At 43.6% G+C, this 13010-nt stretch overlaps 1 protein-coding gene across 7 annotated transcripts in view; it reads left to right on the top strand.

The window, feature by feature from the left end:
* Window positions 1-13010, top strand: part of LOC111860033 (multiple C2 and transmembrane domain-containing protein 1-like) — a 139435-nt gene that overhangs the window by 21451 nt on the left and 104974 nt on the right. Inside the window, exon 1 of one of the 7 annotated variants that reach the window (XM_023843318.2) lies at window positions 4431-4736. The exons of 5 other annotated variants lie outside the window; for them this stretch is intronic. In XM_023843318.2, coding sequence (XP_023699086.2) covers window positions 4569-4736 — 168 coding nt within the window. In that variant the 5' untranslated portion in view covers window positions 4431-4568. Of the gene's footprint in view, window positions 1-4430; window positions 4737-8063; window positions 8251-13010 lie in introns of those variants that run through there. One more of the 7 variants, XM_023843374.2, reaches the window with a different exon arrangement.

Here is a 13010-nt window from a genome sequence, read left to right on the forward strand (position 1 = left end):
AGACCTTAACAGCTTACAGAAAGTAGGCATTTAAGGTCACAGTTCTAAAAACGCAGGACACTAAAGAGACTTGTCTACCGACTGTGAAAAACACCCAAAGAAAGATGCCCAGGGTCCCTGCTCATCTGCGTGAACGTGCATTAGGCATGCTGCAGGGAGGCATGAGGACTGCTGATGTGGCTAGGGCAATAAATTGCCATGTCCGCACTGTGAGACGCCTAAGACAGCGCTACAGGGAGACAGGAAGGACAGCTGATCATCCTCGCAGTGGAAGACCACGTGTAACAACACCTGCACAGGATCGGTACATCCGAATATCACACCTGCGTGACAGGTACAGGATGGCCACAACAACTGCCCGAGTCACACCAGGAACACACAAGCCCTCCATCAGTGCTCAGACTGTCCGCAATAGGCTGAGAGAGGCTGGACTGAGGGCTTGTGTGTTGTGTGTTATTTGGATTTTTACAACATTATTGTTGAAATACACAGTCCTGAAAAAGGGACGTTTCTTTTTTTGCTGAGTATATGTGTGTGTCTGCCTCAGCCTTGTTTACCTGATTAGCGCACCGTGCTCATCTAGCCCCCCGCCACTTTCTTGTCGGGGGTGGGGGGGGGGCTTCATGTTTTTCTTGTAAACAAGATCCACATGTCCCATAATGCACCTGTTGCAAGACCAAGGTATTGGTTTAGCATTTAGATGTCCCGGAGTGTGGTGCACCTACATCAGAAGTTACGCTTACATTTATCTGTGCTTATTAACATTAAGATTAAGATGGAATTTATTGATCCCAGTGGCAAATTCTTATGATTAGGCATAATGAACTTAAGATTAAATGTGTAACACTGTTGGCTCACATATCCTGGGTCGGGGTTTCGAATCCCATCACCACTGTGTATGGAGTTGCCCCCCCCCTCCAGGCCGTATCCCCGCTGCTAGCGACAGATTTCAAGCCCCCTGCTGCCCGACTCAGGATCTGCTTTACACCTGCCTAATCCAGACATTTTTATATTATTATTAGAAATTATAATTGGTCATTATTTTTCCAAGGAATGGATCCAAAGAGCTCTGTATACTTTAATAATGACATTCGGAGGTCCCGGTCACCGCAAAGGGCGGTTTTAGGGGTCAGCGTTGCTGTAATGGCAGTGACTTTGCTGGGTATACCTTGCTGGGTGTTTTCTGCTTCTCAGACTGTGATCACAGATATATCTCCTGATAGGAGAACGCAGCCATGTCCCCACGAGCCAATCGGACTTGACTGTGCCCTTTGCAGTTCTGCCGCCTCTATCACCCCCATAGATTTTTCAGACTGTGATCACGGATAAATCTCCTGATAGGAGAACGCAGCCATGTCCCCACGAGCCAATCGGGCTTGACTCTGCCCTTTGCAGTTCTGCCGCCTACACCTCCCCCAAAGACCCCAGGCAGCACACCATGAGTAGACAGCCCTCTGTGTCTGATAATTAATGGCCAGTGGGGGGGTACCAGTGCCCTCGCATTCCCCGGGCAGCGGCCCCCAGGCCAGTGAGGGAAAGGCATGCGTTCCTTGTGCTGGCACAGGGCTGTAGCAGGTGCTCTCTTCTGACTGTGGGTGTGCCACCCACACGCCTATAATCCCCTGGGAGGAGTTTAGATCTACACGTTTGTTCCAGCTGGACATTTTGTGAACATTATGCACAGCTAATAATCCCAGGTCAGAAGACCAGGAGAGCAGCTGAATGTGCTCACTGGGGAAGCAGTTCACCCGTTTCCTGGGATGTGTTTTTCCATCTTGCGGGCTCATCACTCAGATGCTGTAGAAATATGGGCTCTATTCAGCCTCTCTATGAATCCATTAAAAGTTGTCTGCATCCTTGGCATAATATCGAAGCCATTTAGATGGGGTGTTGGCCACCATCAATGGTGCATACTGGCAAGCATGTCTTCTCTTTTGTATCAGGGTGTCCAGAATGGGGGGGAGCTGGAAGTGACATCACTGCTGTCTGCAGATGATGTTGTGCTTTTGGCCTTAGCTGACCAGAACCTGTAGGCTATACTTGACTGATTTGATGCAAATGTCATGCAGTTGGGATGAGAATCTGCACGCCAACTCCCAAGGCCTTCGGAAAAGAATGAATTCCTCCTTTTAGGTATGGAGAGGAGAGTCTCTCCATAGAAAAGCAGTTTAAGTACCCCAGGGTCTTGGTCTTGATGGTTGTGAATATGAGCTGTCGAAATCAGGTTTCTCCTGAAGGTTAGGTTGTGGGAATCGGTCTTTGTGACTGGGTGAGGAGTTTGGACTCGTGAAGGGAACATCTGAGGAATCAGCTGAGGAGGTTCTGCCATCTTATAAGGATGTTATCTAAATGGCTTCCAATGTCTGACTGGATGGAGGACCCACAGAAGAAATTCTGGAGCCTGTAAATGTCTCAGCTGACTTAGGAATGTCTAGGAATTGTCCAGAATGAGCTGGAGTTTGTGACCATGGAGAAAGAGACATAGTAGTACTTCCTTGGTAGGCCACTGTGGACACCCTCACCAGGACAAATGGTGCATCCATCCATCCATCCATCCATCCATCCATCCATCCATCCATCCATCCATCCATCCGACTTGCATAACGTCTTACCCAGTACAGCATGAAGACTATTCCAGGAAGCACAGGGCACCAGTCACTGGACACCTTTGACCTTTGATGCTTTTGTGGTGCTGATAGGTGGCACTCTGAATGAGTAGCTAAGCTAATTTAGCATCTATGAGACCCCACCCCACCCCCCCCCCCAAAAAAAAAAAAAAGCTCTCTTTAATCTCTCTTTAATGTCTTATTGATTCTCTGACTGCATGGTACCGAATGCAAACAAAATGGCAAACAGGTGGCCTATTTTCTTCTGTTTCTTCTCCAAAGCTTGTAAACTCTCAGAATGGAGACAGAGCAGTCGGAGAGTCCGGCTGCCCACGCAGTACTGCCGTGCATCACTGTTAAATGTCACAGTCTGACTGGTAGCGGATATTGTGACGAGTTCTGTTTACTTTGACTTCCTGTGGTTCTGCTGGAAAGCTGCTGAGTTTCGGCCCTCAAGCCCCCCCCCCCCCCCCCCAGCTCCAGTGTGTAACAGGAGTCTGAGAGCCTTTTTCTACTGTGACGTCCCCAAAATGACTGTGTTGTACATTACAGTTACAGGTGTTGCCTGACCTTACAACCGAAAAATAACAAACTGACACGACATACGTTTGTTTGTGCGATTCCTCCTCTGAGTGACTGATCAATCGTTTTGAACTCTGAAACTCCACTGACAGATGAAGCTGTCTGCATCAGTAATCATGCCAGCATACTGTACCTGTTTCTGTCCGTTTTATTTGCATGAAGCCCATTAGCGTTTTATGTGGCTACGTGCCTGCTGAACGCTCATCCCACCAGCTCGCCTTGCCTTCTGTTCTTCATGCACCCCTATCCCCGTGATGCACCCCGCCCCTGACTGTAGCTCCACCCCCATTGGCTAAATCACCAGAACAGCAAAAGCCAAGCTGACCAATTAAAAACAATCTGTATTCTAAACTCATTGTGCAAAAGCATTTTCATCAGCATTGAAATGAAACGGTGCCTTTAACATTAAAAGAAAAATGCTTGTTTTTTGTTTAAGCCAAATGGTCTCCAGAAATTCCCATTTCATGACCAGTTTAAAAGACCGTGGCGATGTTAACCCCTCTTTTGACAGCTAGGAAATGCTGCCGTTAGGATGTTCTTCCTGTCGTCGTTGTGTGAAGATTGTGTTAGATTACTCAAGGGGGCTCTGTTGGTTTCTTTTTCCGCATCTGACGCTACTGATTTCGCCATTTTCGCAGTTGAAGGTCCCCATAGCTACGCTGTTGCCATAATAGTTGAACTGATGGATGACCATAGTTAACCCATGGAGAGACATTATGGCAAGACGAGGATCCACCAACACTTTACATTCAGATGTCCCATACAGTGTTATGTCACTTTAGCCAACATGACACACAAAGTGACAGGGAAGAGAAAGTGTGAAACGAGGCTCATGCTTGCAAAGACAAGAGAGCAGAACCAATACATGAACCGAAACCCTGGGTGCTGTTTTTGACTGATGTTATTAAGTGAGTAAAAGTTAATTAATACAACAACAATTACAATATCCCTCTAGCCAACAGAAACGATCAAAGTTTAGATCCATAAGATTATATTTATGACACAATAATTAATTGAATTTATGTCAATTGTAATTAGTTTGAAAAGAATTAGGCAGCATTTATATGATTATATGAGTTGTTATGAAATGTTCCAATATGTGCTTAGTGCTCACCGCCATGGAGACTTGGGGGGGGGGGGGGGTCAGGGTGGAGCTTTGCCTGGGGTGTGCGGGGGAAGGGGGGTTGGCAAGTGGTGAGCTCATCTCATATGCCACTGATGCTATCTGCCACTATCTGGACGCGGAACCTCTTAGCCTGAAACATCAGCGTTAGTGTGCAGGCTCACGCACATGTAGGTGAACCAGGAGTGCAGAAGCGCAGCTCACAGGAGAGCCTCTCCCCCGGCCGGCAGTGAACACACACGCGCGCACACTCGTGCATGTGTGCGCGCGCACGGGCAATAAGAGAGAGAGCGAGATCATCCCAGCCAGCTCGCTCCTGGGCTTCTCCTCGAACCACAGCAGCATTCGGCAGGAGCAGCAGGCTGGACGGCGCCTCCTGCAAGCCGAGGGGGTGCTCCTTCTCAGGGGGTCCGCGCAGTCGAACCGTATGTATTAACCAGATCATATCCATCTGCTAATTTCTCACAGGTGTTTTCTGGGGTGGGGGGTGTAATGTGTCTCAGTCACTGATGGCTGTACTTCATTACCAACTTCGAATTGCAGATTGATCACTGTTTGTTACTCCTGATGATTGCTTTTATAAAGCAGGGGATTTGTGAGCCATTTCAGTAGAAACAATGTGCAATAGTATTGGGATTGATATTGTGGCATTGATGGATTTATTCATTGGAAAAATAAGGCTTTGTGACGGGAAAAATTCGGAGTGCGGTTCCACCATTGGGCATAATTGATCGGACCCATTAAATTTCAGACTGCGTGTGAAACTGGAGGGGACTCTGAGTTGCTTCATCGTTAGTAAAATGTTCATATAACGCAGAGCAAAGAAAAAGGGTGGATGAATAATTATTGTTACACAATATTATTACGTGTTGGAAAAAACAACCTAAGGAAAAGTGTTTGGAAATGTGCAGTCAGGTTGATGAATTGGTGCAAGATAATTCCAGTGCTAGACTGATAATTGTTTTTGGTATTTGGAGTAGCCTTGAGTGAGTGCTGGAAAGAGCAGAGAGAGGAACTATCAGGGCTCATCTGTGAAATGTCAGGCGCATTTTACAGATGGATGGAATGGCGAAGTCTCTTACGTGTTTCGTTCAGGCTGTTTGCTGGCCGAGAGGCGTCCCCTGTGGATATGCTGCTGGAACTGTGTAGCTGAAGTGTTCTGGGTTTCAGGTTTTTATAAGGGGAGGGTCTATACCCATTAGCACCCCCCCCCCCACCAAGCCTTCACATCATAAAATTTGGCTGCCGCATCCAAAATATTTGGCAGATGTTTTATCCCCCAAAGGCAGTTCATTTCTGTTACTTGAGCTTGACCGATGTCACTGGCCACAGCAAGCTGGTGGTCTCCTATCGGTTGGGGGGGGTCCCCCTAAAGCACTCCACAACATGGGAGAGTACCCAGTGCTAATTCTGATTCACTCCCCCAGCTGAACATGGCGATATAGCGAGTGACCCAGACCAACCTCTGATCCATTTGTAAAGGCTGGTCTTGCAGTTTCATTTGCACTTCCTGTCACGTGATCTTCGACTGGCTATCCAATCAGTGTAATCAGTGGGAATGGTGTGATTCTTGGAGGCAGAAGTGCACAACTGGGCTGTGAACTAATTTTTGAGCAATTTTAGATTCTCACACTCAAATAAAATCATCATCATTCTCATTAACAATGCTGAGCAGCTAACAATCAATCAGTTGAATATTGCTGTGATTAAAAATAGACTCACTATTAACATCAGAGCTAAATTTAAACCGCCTGAGAAGTCCTCACACCTTTTTGTCACTCTGGAAGCCTTGTGCTCACACTGTTGAAGGGACAGGCAGATTTCTGTTATGGCAGTGAGCTTGTTTATTGACTAACACATAACTGCTTCTCATTATTTCTGAGGCTCTCTCCTTTCCAGCCATATCTGAGCCTGAGGAGTCACAGCAGAGGAGTCTGAACAGGCAAACAGACTGTGGGTGGGTGATTAGATGGACGACAAAAGGATCTCAACACCGTTGTTGCTTTTGAGTCACTGGCTGTTTCAGAGTGTAACATTTGGCTGTTCGTTGTTCTCTGGAACGCTTCCCTGTGTGCAGTGTAGAGCTGGCATAAATTACCATATTAATTTACCCTGTTTAGACAGCTACGGCAATAGCAGTTCTTCTAGTTGAGATTTAATCACCTCATTGGATATGATTTAAAATCCATGCATTTGGAAATGCAACCAATTATTCATTTGATCCCACAACAGCCTAATGAGTCCCAACTGCAAGCATTTTTTTAAGCAAATGGAGACAGGATCACTATGCATGTTACAAACTTTCCATAACCAGGTGTTACGGTAGGTCGTTTGTTACTCGCCCTCTGGGCCGTCACTAAGATGGTGAAAGACGCTATTGCATATCGCTATTACTATCGCCAGTCATTTTACAGAGTTTGCGGTATGTGAAAGACCGAATAACTCCAGTCTGAACTGGTCGCCGGTTCTAGCATGCAGTGCGCTGTGACCCCCAGTTCACTCTCACCTGGATATGTGCCGGTCCGTCTCATGGAGAGCAAGACGCCAGCCAGGGAGGAGTATTTCAGTGCGTATACATGCTTGTACTTGTGCAAATGGCAAATAAAGGATGATTTCATTTATTACTACCCAAAGAACGCGAAATATTTTTCACGACTAAACAATTTTGAAATATAGTAATGGTAATAATTTTTAAATGATAATTATTAATATGTAAGTGTAAGTGTATAATACCACTACACAAATTGGACTGGATTTATACAATATTAGATTTATTACAAAATAAAAGAACTATAGTCTTAAAAGACAAAAACTTGAAATTTATCTGCCTTATACAACTAAAAAAGTTAAATACTTAAACTACACCTTTTAACTATTCATAAATTATATCACTTTCTCGGATTTCAAATCACAGGTGTTATTGTGGCTAAGTTTGCGCTTTGTAAGTGCAGAAAGCGCGTAAATTAATTTGAGAAATTTCTTTGAGAAAAAGAAAGATTTGTAAACAATGCTTTTATTGGATGGTCGATACTGTATTAAACTTTTGTGTGGTGAAGTTTCAATACAGAAGTATTGATCTCTGCATGGGCATTCATTACCGCGCGGCTGAGGAAGTCACAGGATTCCCGGGGAGCCGTAGAGAAAGACTCAGGATCTGAGGGCTACGTCTCGGCAAACTCTAACAGGCAGTCTAACCCGCAATGTCTGTGTCACTTCAGCGTATAGCTTTATGCGGCTTGCGGTAGGGGTCTCTTTACAGAAAGAAATAACCCTTTGTCTGCCTACATGGATGTTAAAGGGAGAAAGACTGACACCTCCATAAAACCAGCTCTGAATCTGCAGGTAGCGTTAGCTTCACAGTCGATGTCGTGACGCGTTTTAACTCCTGTGGTGGCAAAGGTAATTTCCATTTACAGAACAGAGAGTGAGAATCGATCTGAGTGGGATTTTGGGCCAGGGGCGCCGCCAGGGGGGGGGAAAGGTTAGAACGATTCTAGGGGCCCAGCACTGACATGGGGCCCTGTTAGGGGCTAATAATATTATCTTATTAATGTTGCCCTGTTTAGGGTTTTGAAATAAAATATAAAATTTTATCTGTTACAATAAGCAAATTGAACATGGTTGTCGTTTTCTACAACATTTTCCTTGAATTCTTTATCATATTGTCCCCTCTCTCTTATTGAGGAATGGTACGGTCTGATTCTCGCAGAGCGGGACATATGAAATGCGTATGCTCAGAGAATAATCAGCTGTTCTATTCTATATAACGTGAGCGTAACCGAGGCACGCAGGTGTAGGCTACACATGAACAGTAGGTACTGATTGTGATAGTGACAGTAAATATGAAGTCCGGCTACCAAAAACGTAAAGAGAAGCTGCAGAAAGCTGAGAGGGAGAAAAAGGGCAGACAACTGGTGACTCAGTTTTTCCCAAAGAAAGGTAGGCTATATTAGCAGGCATTAGTCACTGACCTTGGTGTTTATTATATGCTAGTGAGTGATAGATAGCAGTGATGCGCGGGTCAATGTATAAACAACCCGAACCCGACCGACGTTTTCGACTAACCCGCCCGCAACTCGGACCGCAAAAAAAAAAAAAGAAAATATTGTACCCGACCTGCTTCCTGTCTAGTACCATATAAATTACAAAGGTTTAATTGGCATCTTTATTTCAAACGACCCGACCGACCGCGAGACGAATATCATTAAAAATATTTTTGGATGACTCGTAACCGCGGGTGACCGCGGGCACCCGCTCATTTTGGATCAACCCGCGCATCACTGATAGATAGACCTACAGATTTCGTATTAAAGTGGTTGGATTAGCCTAACAAGCGAACAATTTACCGTACAGTTAGCAATGCAGTGCCATTTAATTTTTATAATGATGTTATCACCTAAACAGATGATCACATGCAGCATACCTTTTCGCAAAAAGGGGAGTGGGGGGGGGGGGGGCAAAATTCTAATCTTTCATGGGGCCCAAGATTTCTGGTGGCGCCCCTGTCTTGGCCTATAACCTAAGTAACATTACCTGGGTTTAAAAACAAAATAAGTGGCTTTTGACTTGACACTATTATTGGAAATCAAGTTTCAAGTTTTAATGTCATATAAGGATAAAAATGGAACCTCATTACCAGTAATGGAATTCTTGGGCTCAGTGTATCTCAAATATATTGCACAGTAAAGTAACACTTAACATATAATTAGAGTAAAAACATAAGTATTAAATAGTAGAACTAGTAAAATAGTAAGTAGTAAAATTCTGCATAGTAGACAAACAGTGTTGGCCATTTGCAGTACTTATAAAGTGACTTTAAGTGACTTTTCTATTGGGTGTAGTGTGTACATGTACATATACATTTTCGCATATGTTACATGGGGAAGTGTAAAATAGCTGTATTTAAAAGTGACTGTAGGTTTAAAGTAAGTGTAGGTAGGTGTAGTGGAGTTCCGGGGGTGAGGTGGTGGGGGGGGGGGGGGGGGTGGGGATGGCCCTGTGCCGTCTGGCCGGCAGTAATACTAGGGTTTTATGTATTTCTGAATAAAGGTTTTTTCTTTTTCCAACTTTTGTCAGGTACTGAAAACCAAATAAAAGTCCAAAATAAATGAGTAAATGAAGTGAAACAGAAAGGGGGAACTGGACACCAGACCAGCTCGAAAGCACAAGTCAATAAATATTTATACTTTGAAAAACATATACTACATATCTGTCTTCTCATAAACTCCATAATTGCATAAAAGTAATTTATTATACTGCCAAGAGGCTGAGCGCGGCACCGGATGATGAACCAAGATGAGCGTGTCCCTGTAATAAATCCGACACAGCAGAAAGTCACAGAACGTGATTCTTCTTTGTCACTATTTTTGCAGTGAACCATCATCCGACTTGCTTTTTTCCAGTCTGCTCAAAGTCTCCTTATTTCTCCTTTACTTCGGGCTGTGCCCCCCACCTCCCCACGATGATGTGCCGGCACTTTCTGCACCCACTTGGGTGAGGGGGGGGACCTGCATTATGGTGCTCCTCATCGTGCTGTTTAAGAGCCTCCCTGGCACCTCCAATCACAGCGCCGGATTTCTCTACAGCTCCTCTGTCATTTCCTCTTGTTAAAGTGATACACCCCATTTTCTGAGCCTAATTGTTTCTCAGAAGCAGCATGAAGTCTGGAATATTTCCATTATTCCTTAAAGGCAAAACTAATCAATAAATTAATCTACCAAAAGGTCACTAACGCTCAAAAACCTATTTAAACACAATAAAGAACACCGTAGATGTGTGAGTGAATTGCATGTGTGCAAAGTAACGAACTACAAATAACCTTGTTACTGTAACTAAAGATTGAAAAGCCAAAGTTTTTTTCCAGAATTTGCCCTTTTTTGAGTAGTTTTTTGAGTCCTGTAACAATACTGTTACTCTTTTATTTAACCCTAAGTGCACCACTACTTCCTTAACCTACTGATTTTATTTATTCATGGTTTCCCGTTGTTTTGGTTCCATATGAACAACGATTGGACCATTTATATTCCGTAGCCAGTCATATCAAAGCGCGTATAAATTTGGTAGTTCAGCCGGAGGCAGGAGATGCCTTCACTGCAGAACTTGCAAAGGCCTTTCTAAGGCAAACCCCCCCCCCCCCCATCCCCCTGTCTGTCCATTTATTTTCTGTACCCGTTTTTCCTATTCAGGGTTGCTGGTGGTCTGCAGCCTATCCCAGATAACTAATGGCGAGGAAACCAATCAGGACAGGGAGCCAACCCATCACATTACCACGTTTTGGACTGGGGGGGGGGGGGGTGGGGCGGGGGTGGACAGGAGTACCCGGAGGAAGCCCCACAACAGTACAGGGAGAACTCCATGGCAGAAACTCGAACCAAATTGTGAGGCAATAGTGCACTATCTAGGCAAGACCAAGAAGGGTAATATTATCGTCATGCTATGCCGACTTCCTGTGCCTGTTATTTGTATTCAAGAATTCGGTCTCTAATTTGAAGAAAAATATAGAGATTAAATTTTCAACCCAGCTAGCTGGCATTAGTCAATCAGCAAAGTTTTCAGTCTGTAGTAAAATTTATCATATATGATTATAGTTTTTATGTATCAACACTTAACTAGGTTAGCTTCAGTAAAATCCTTCCGAGCTTCACCAGCAAATCTTGCCACCCCAGAATGTTTTTATTCCAAACTGAACACAGCCTTGCCTGTCTCTGCGGCCTGTGAACTGCTTTGCTTTCCCTCACAAATGGTTTTACGATTACGAAGGATAACAAAAGAACTGTGAGTGAACGTGAAAGTTTTGCGAAGGAATGCAAAATTGTTTTAAAATAATATTCACCGACGCTGTCCTTCTGTGTGCTCCATATTATTCTGTGCTGGTGGACATCTGCTGGATTAATTAGCTCCTTCTGAAACTAAACACCAAATTCAAGCAGACCGAATGTTTTTGGCCCGTGGAGTAAAGTTGCTGGAAGCCCACAGTAACGTAATTGAACATGTACCAGATTTTTTGGTTCCATTTTTAGGTTATTTACATGTTGGTGCACGTTGCCCCAGAGATACTGTCTGACCTTCATCTCTCAAATGTAGGTCAGGTTGGACAAAGCGTCTGACTTTTAGTACTTTTTAAGCAAGCTACTCTTATACGCTACAGTATGTCTACACAGTGTCCAGTTTCTCTTAACTCTCCGGTGTGGTTTGAAGAGTGGGTTAGGGTTAAGGGTATCATAACACATGGTCTCTATCACTCCTTCGGATGGGATAGTCAAATTATTGTCTTTGACACAGATAACATTGCTAACCTTACACAATGCAGTAGTCTAATTAGACTGATCAATAAGTAGATTTTAAATTTACCTTATTGTATATCTAAGTGTATGACTGGACAAACAAGTTTGCAGATAGATCTCTGCTTATGTAGATCTTTGCCGATTAACAGTTTAAATTGTTTGGGCAATACCTACTTTTTAAGTAAGAAACAGACTATTTAAAGAGTAACGAGTGAAGAATCAATCTCTCAGAGAAAGGTGGTGGCTTTTTGTCACGTTTTTTGCTGAAGTGAGAAGGAATTCTGTTATATTACTCTTCCGGCTGTGTTAGTTCTTACAGATGGTATTCTGTATAACTGTTTGAGGAGATATATCTAAAGCTAATAATTCAAAGTGGTCTGCATGGTTTCTGCTGCACATGGTTTTTACAGCTATGGTTTGCAGTTGTCTCCTTTTATTGAGATGTTTTCATTTAAAGGATATCTCAATGGAAGACATGTGGAGAACTGTTGTTGTATAATAAGAGGACTTCCTTTCTTAGGAACAGAGACTGAGGATCTAACCTGCATTATTACAGCCTGCATGACTTAATCAGGCAAGCAATTAGACTGATAAGCTAAGGGCACAGCTCCAGCTTCAGGACTCGGTGTCCTTCACTAGGGCTGCTCGATTATTGCAAAAATCATAATCACGATTATTTAACACAATTACTCATTGACTCATTGGAAATATCATGCATTTATTGAACTTTTAAATAAACATGATTCCTAAATGAAATGCTCAGTTATCTCAATTATTTTGTTTAGTGTCCATTGTTGGGAATAAAAATCGTAATTGAAATAAAAATTTGATTAATCGTCTATATTTATCATAACATTCAGTGATTTTTACCATCCCCCACCACATACCATTTGATGGGTGTAGTAAACAGGTTACAGTACGAGTGTCAGGGTGAATAAGTTGTATCTCCTCCGTGGCCCTGGGCATTTGTAACTTCTGGACATTACCTCTGCATCCTGAAAAAATGACTTGGACGTGACAGCAGACCATCAGCTGAAAACTGATAATGGGATTTGTACTTAAAACTGCAGAACTAATAAATAGTTCAATTTATGTGAATTTAGACAGAGTTGTTTTTTCCATTCTTATGGTTTTAATAAAAATATTGCACAATGAAACACTTCTTAGCGTACCTTTAAAGTATTAATTGCAGGTCTATGTAACATCGATATGGGCAGGTGAAGATGACCTCTTATTCTTTCGGGGGCATTAGCTGGATGAGGCACAGCAGACAGGGTTAGGTCTTAGGGCATGCGCTTGTCTTGGTCTTAGGTCTTGCTTAGGTCTTAGGGCATGCGCTTGTCTTGGTCTTAGGTCTTGGTTAGGTCTTAGGGCATGAGCTTGTCTTGCTCTTAGGTCTTGGTTAGGTCTTAGGGC

This window comes from Paramormyrops kingsleyae, chromosome 7, assembly GCF_048594095.1.
Source record: "Paramormyrops kingsleyae isolate MSU_618 chromosome 7, PKINGS_0.4, whole genome shotgun sequence".
NCBI lineage: Eukaryota > Metazoa > Chordata > Actinopteri > Osteoglossiformes > Mormyridae > Paramormyrops > Paramormyrops kingsleyae.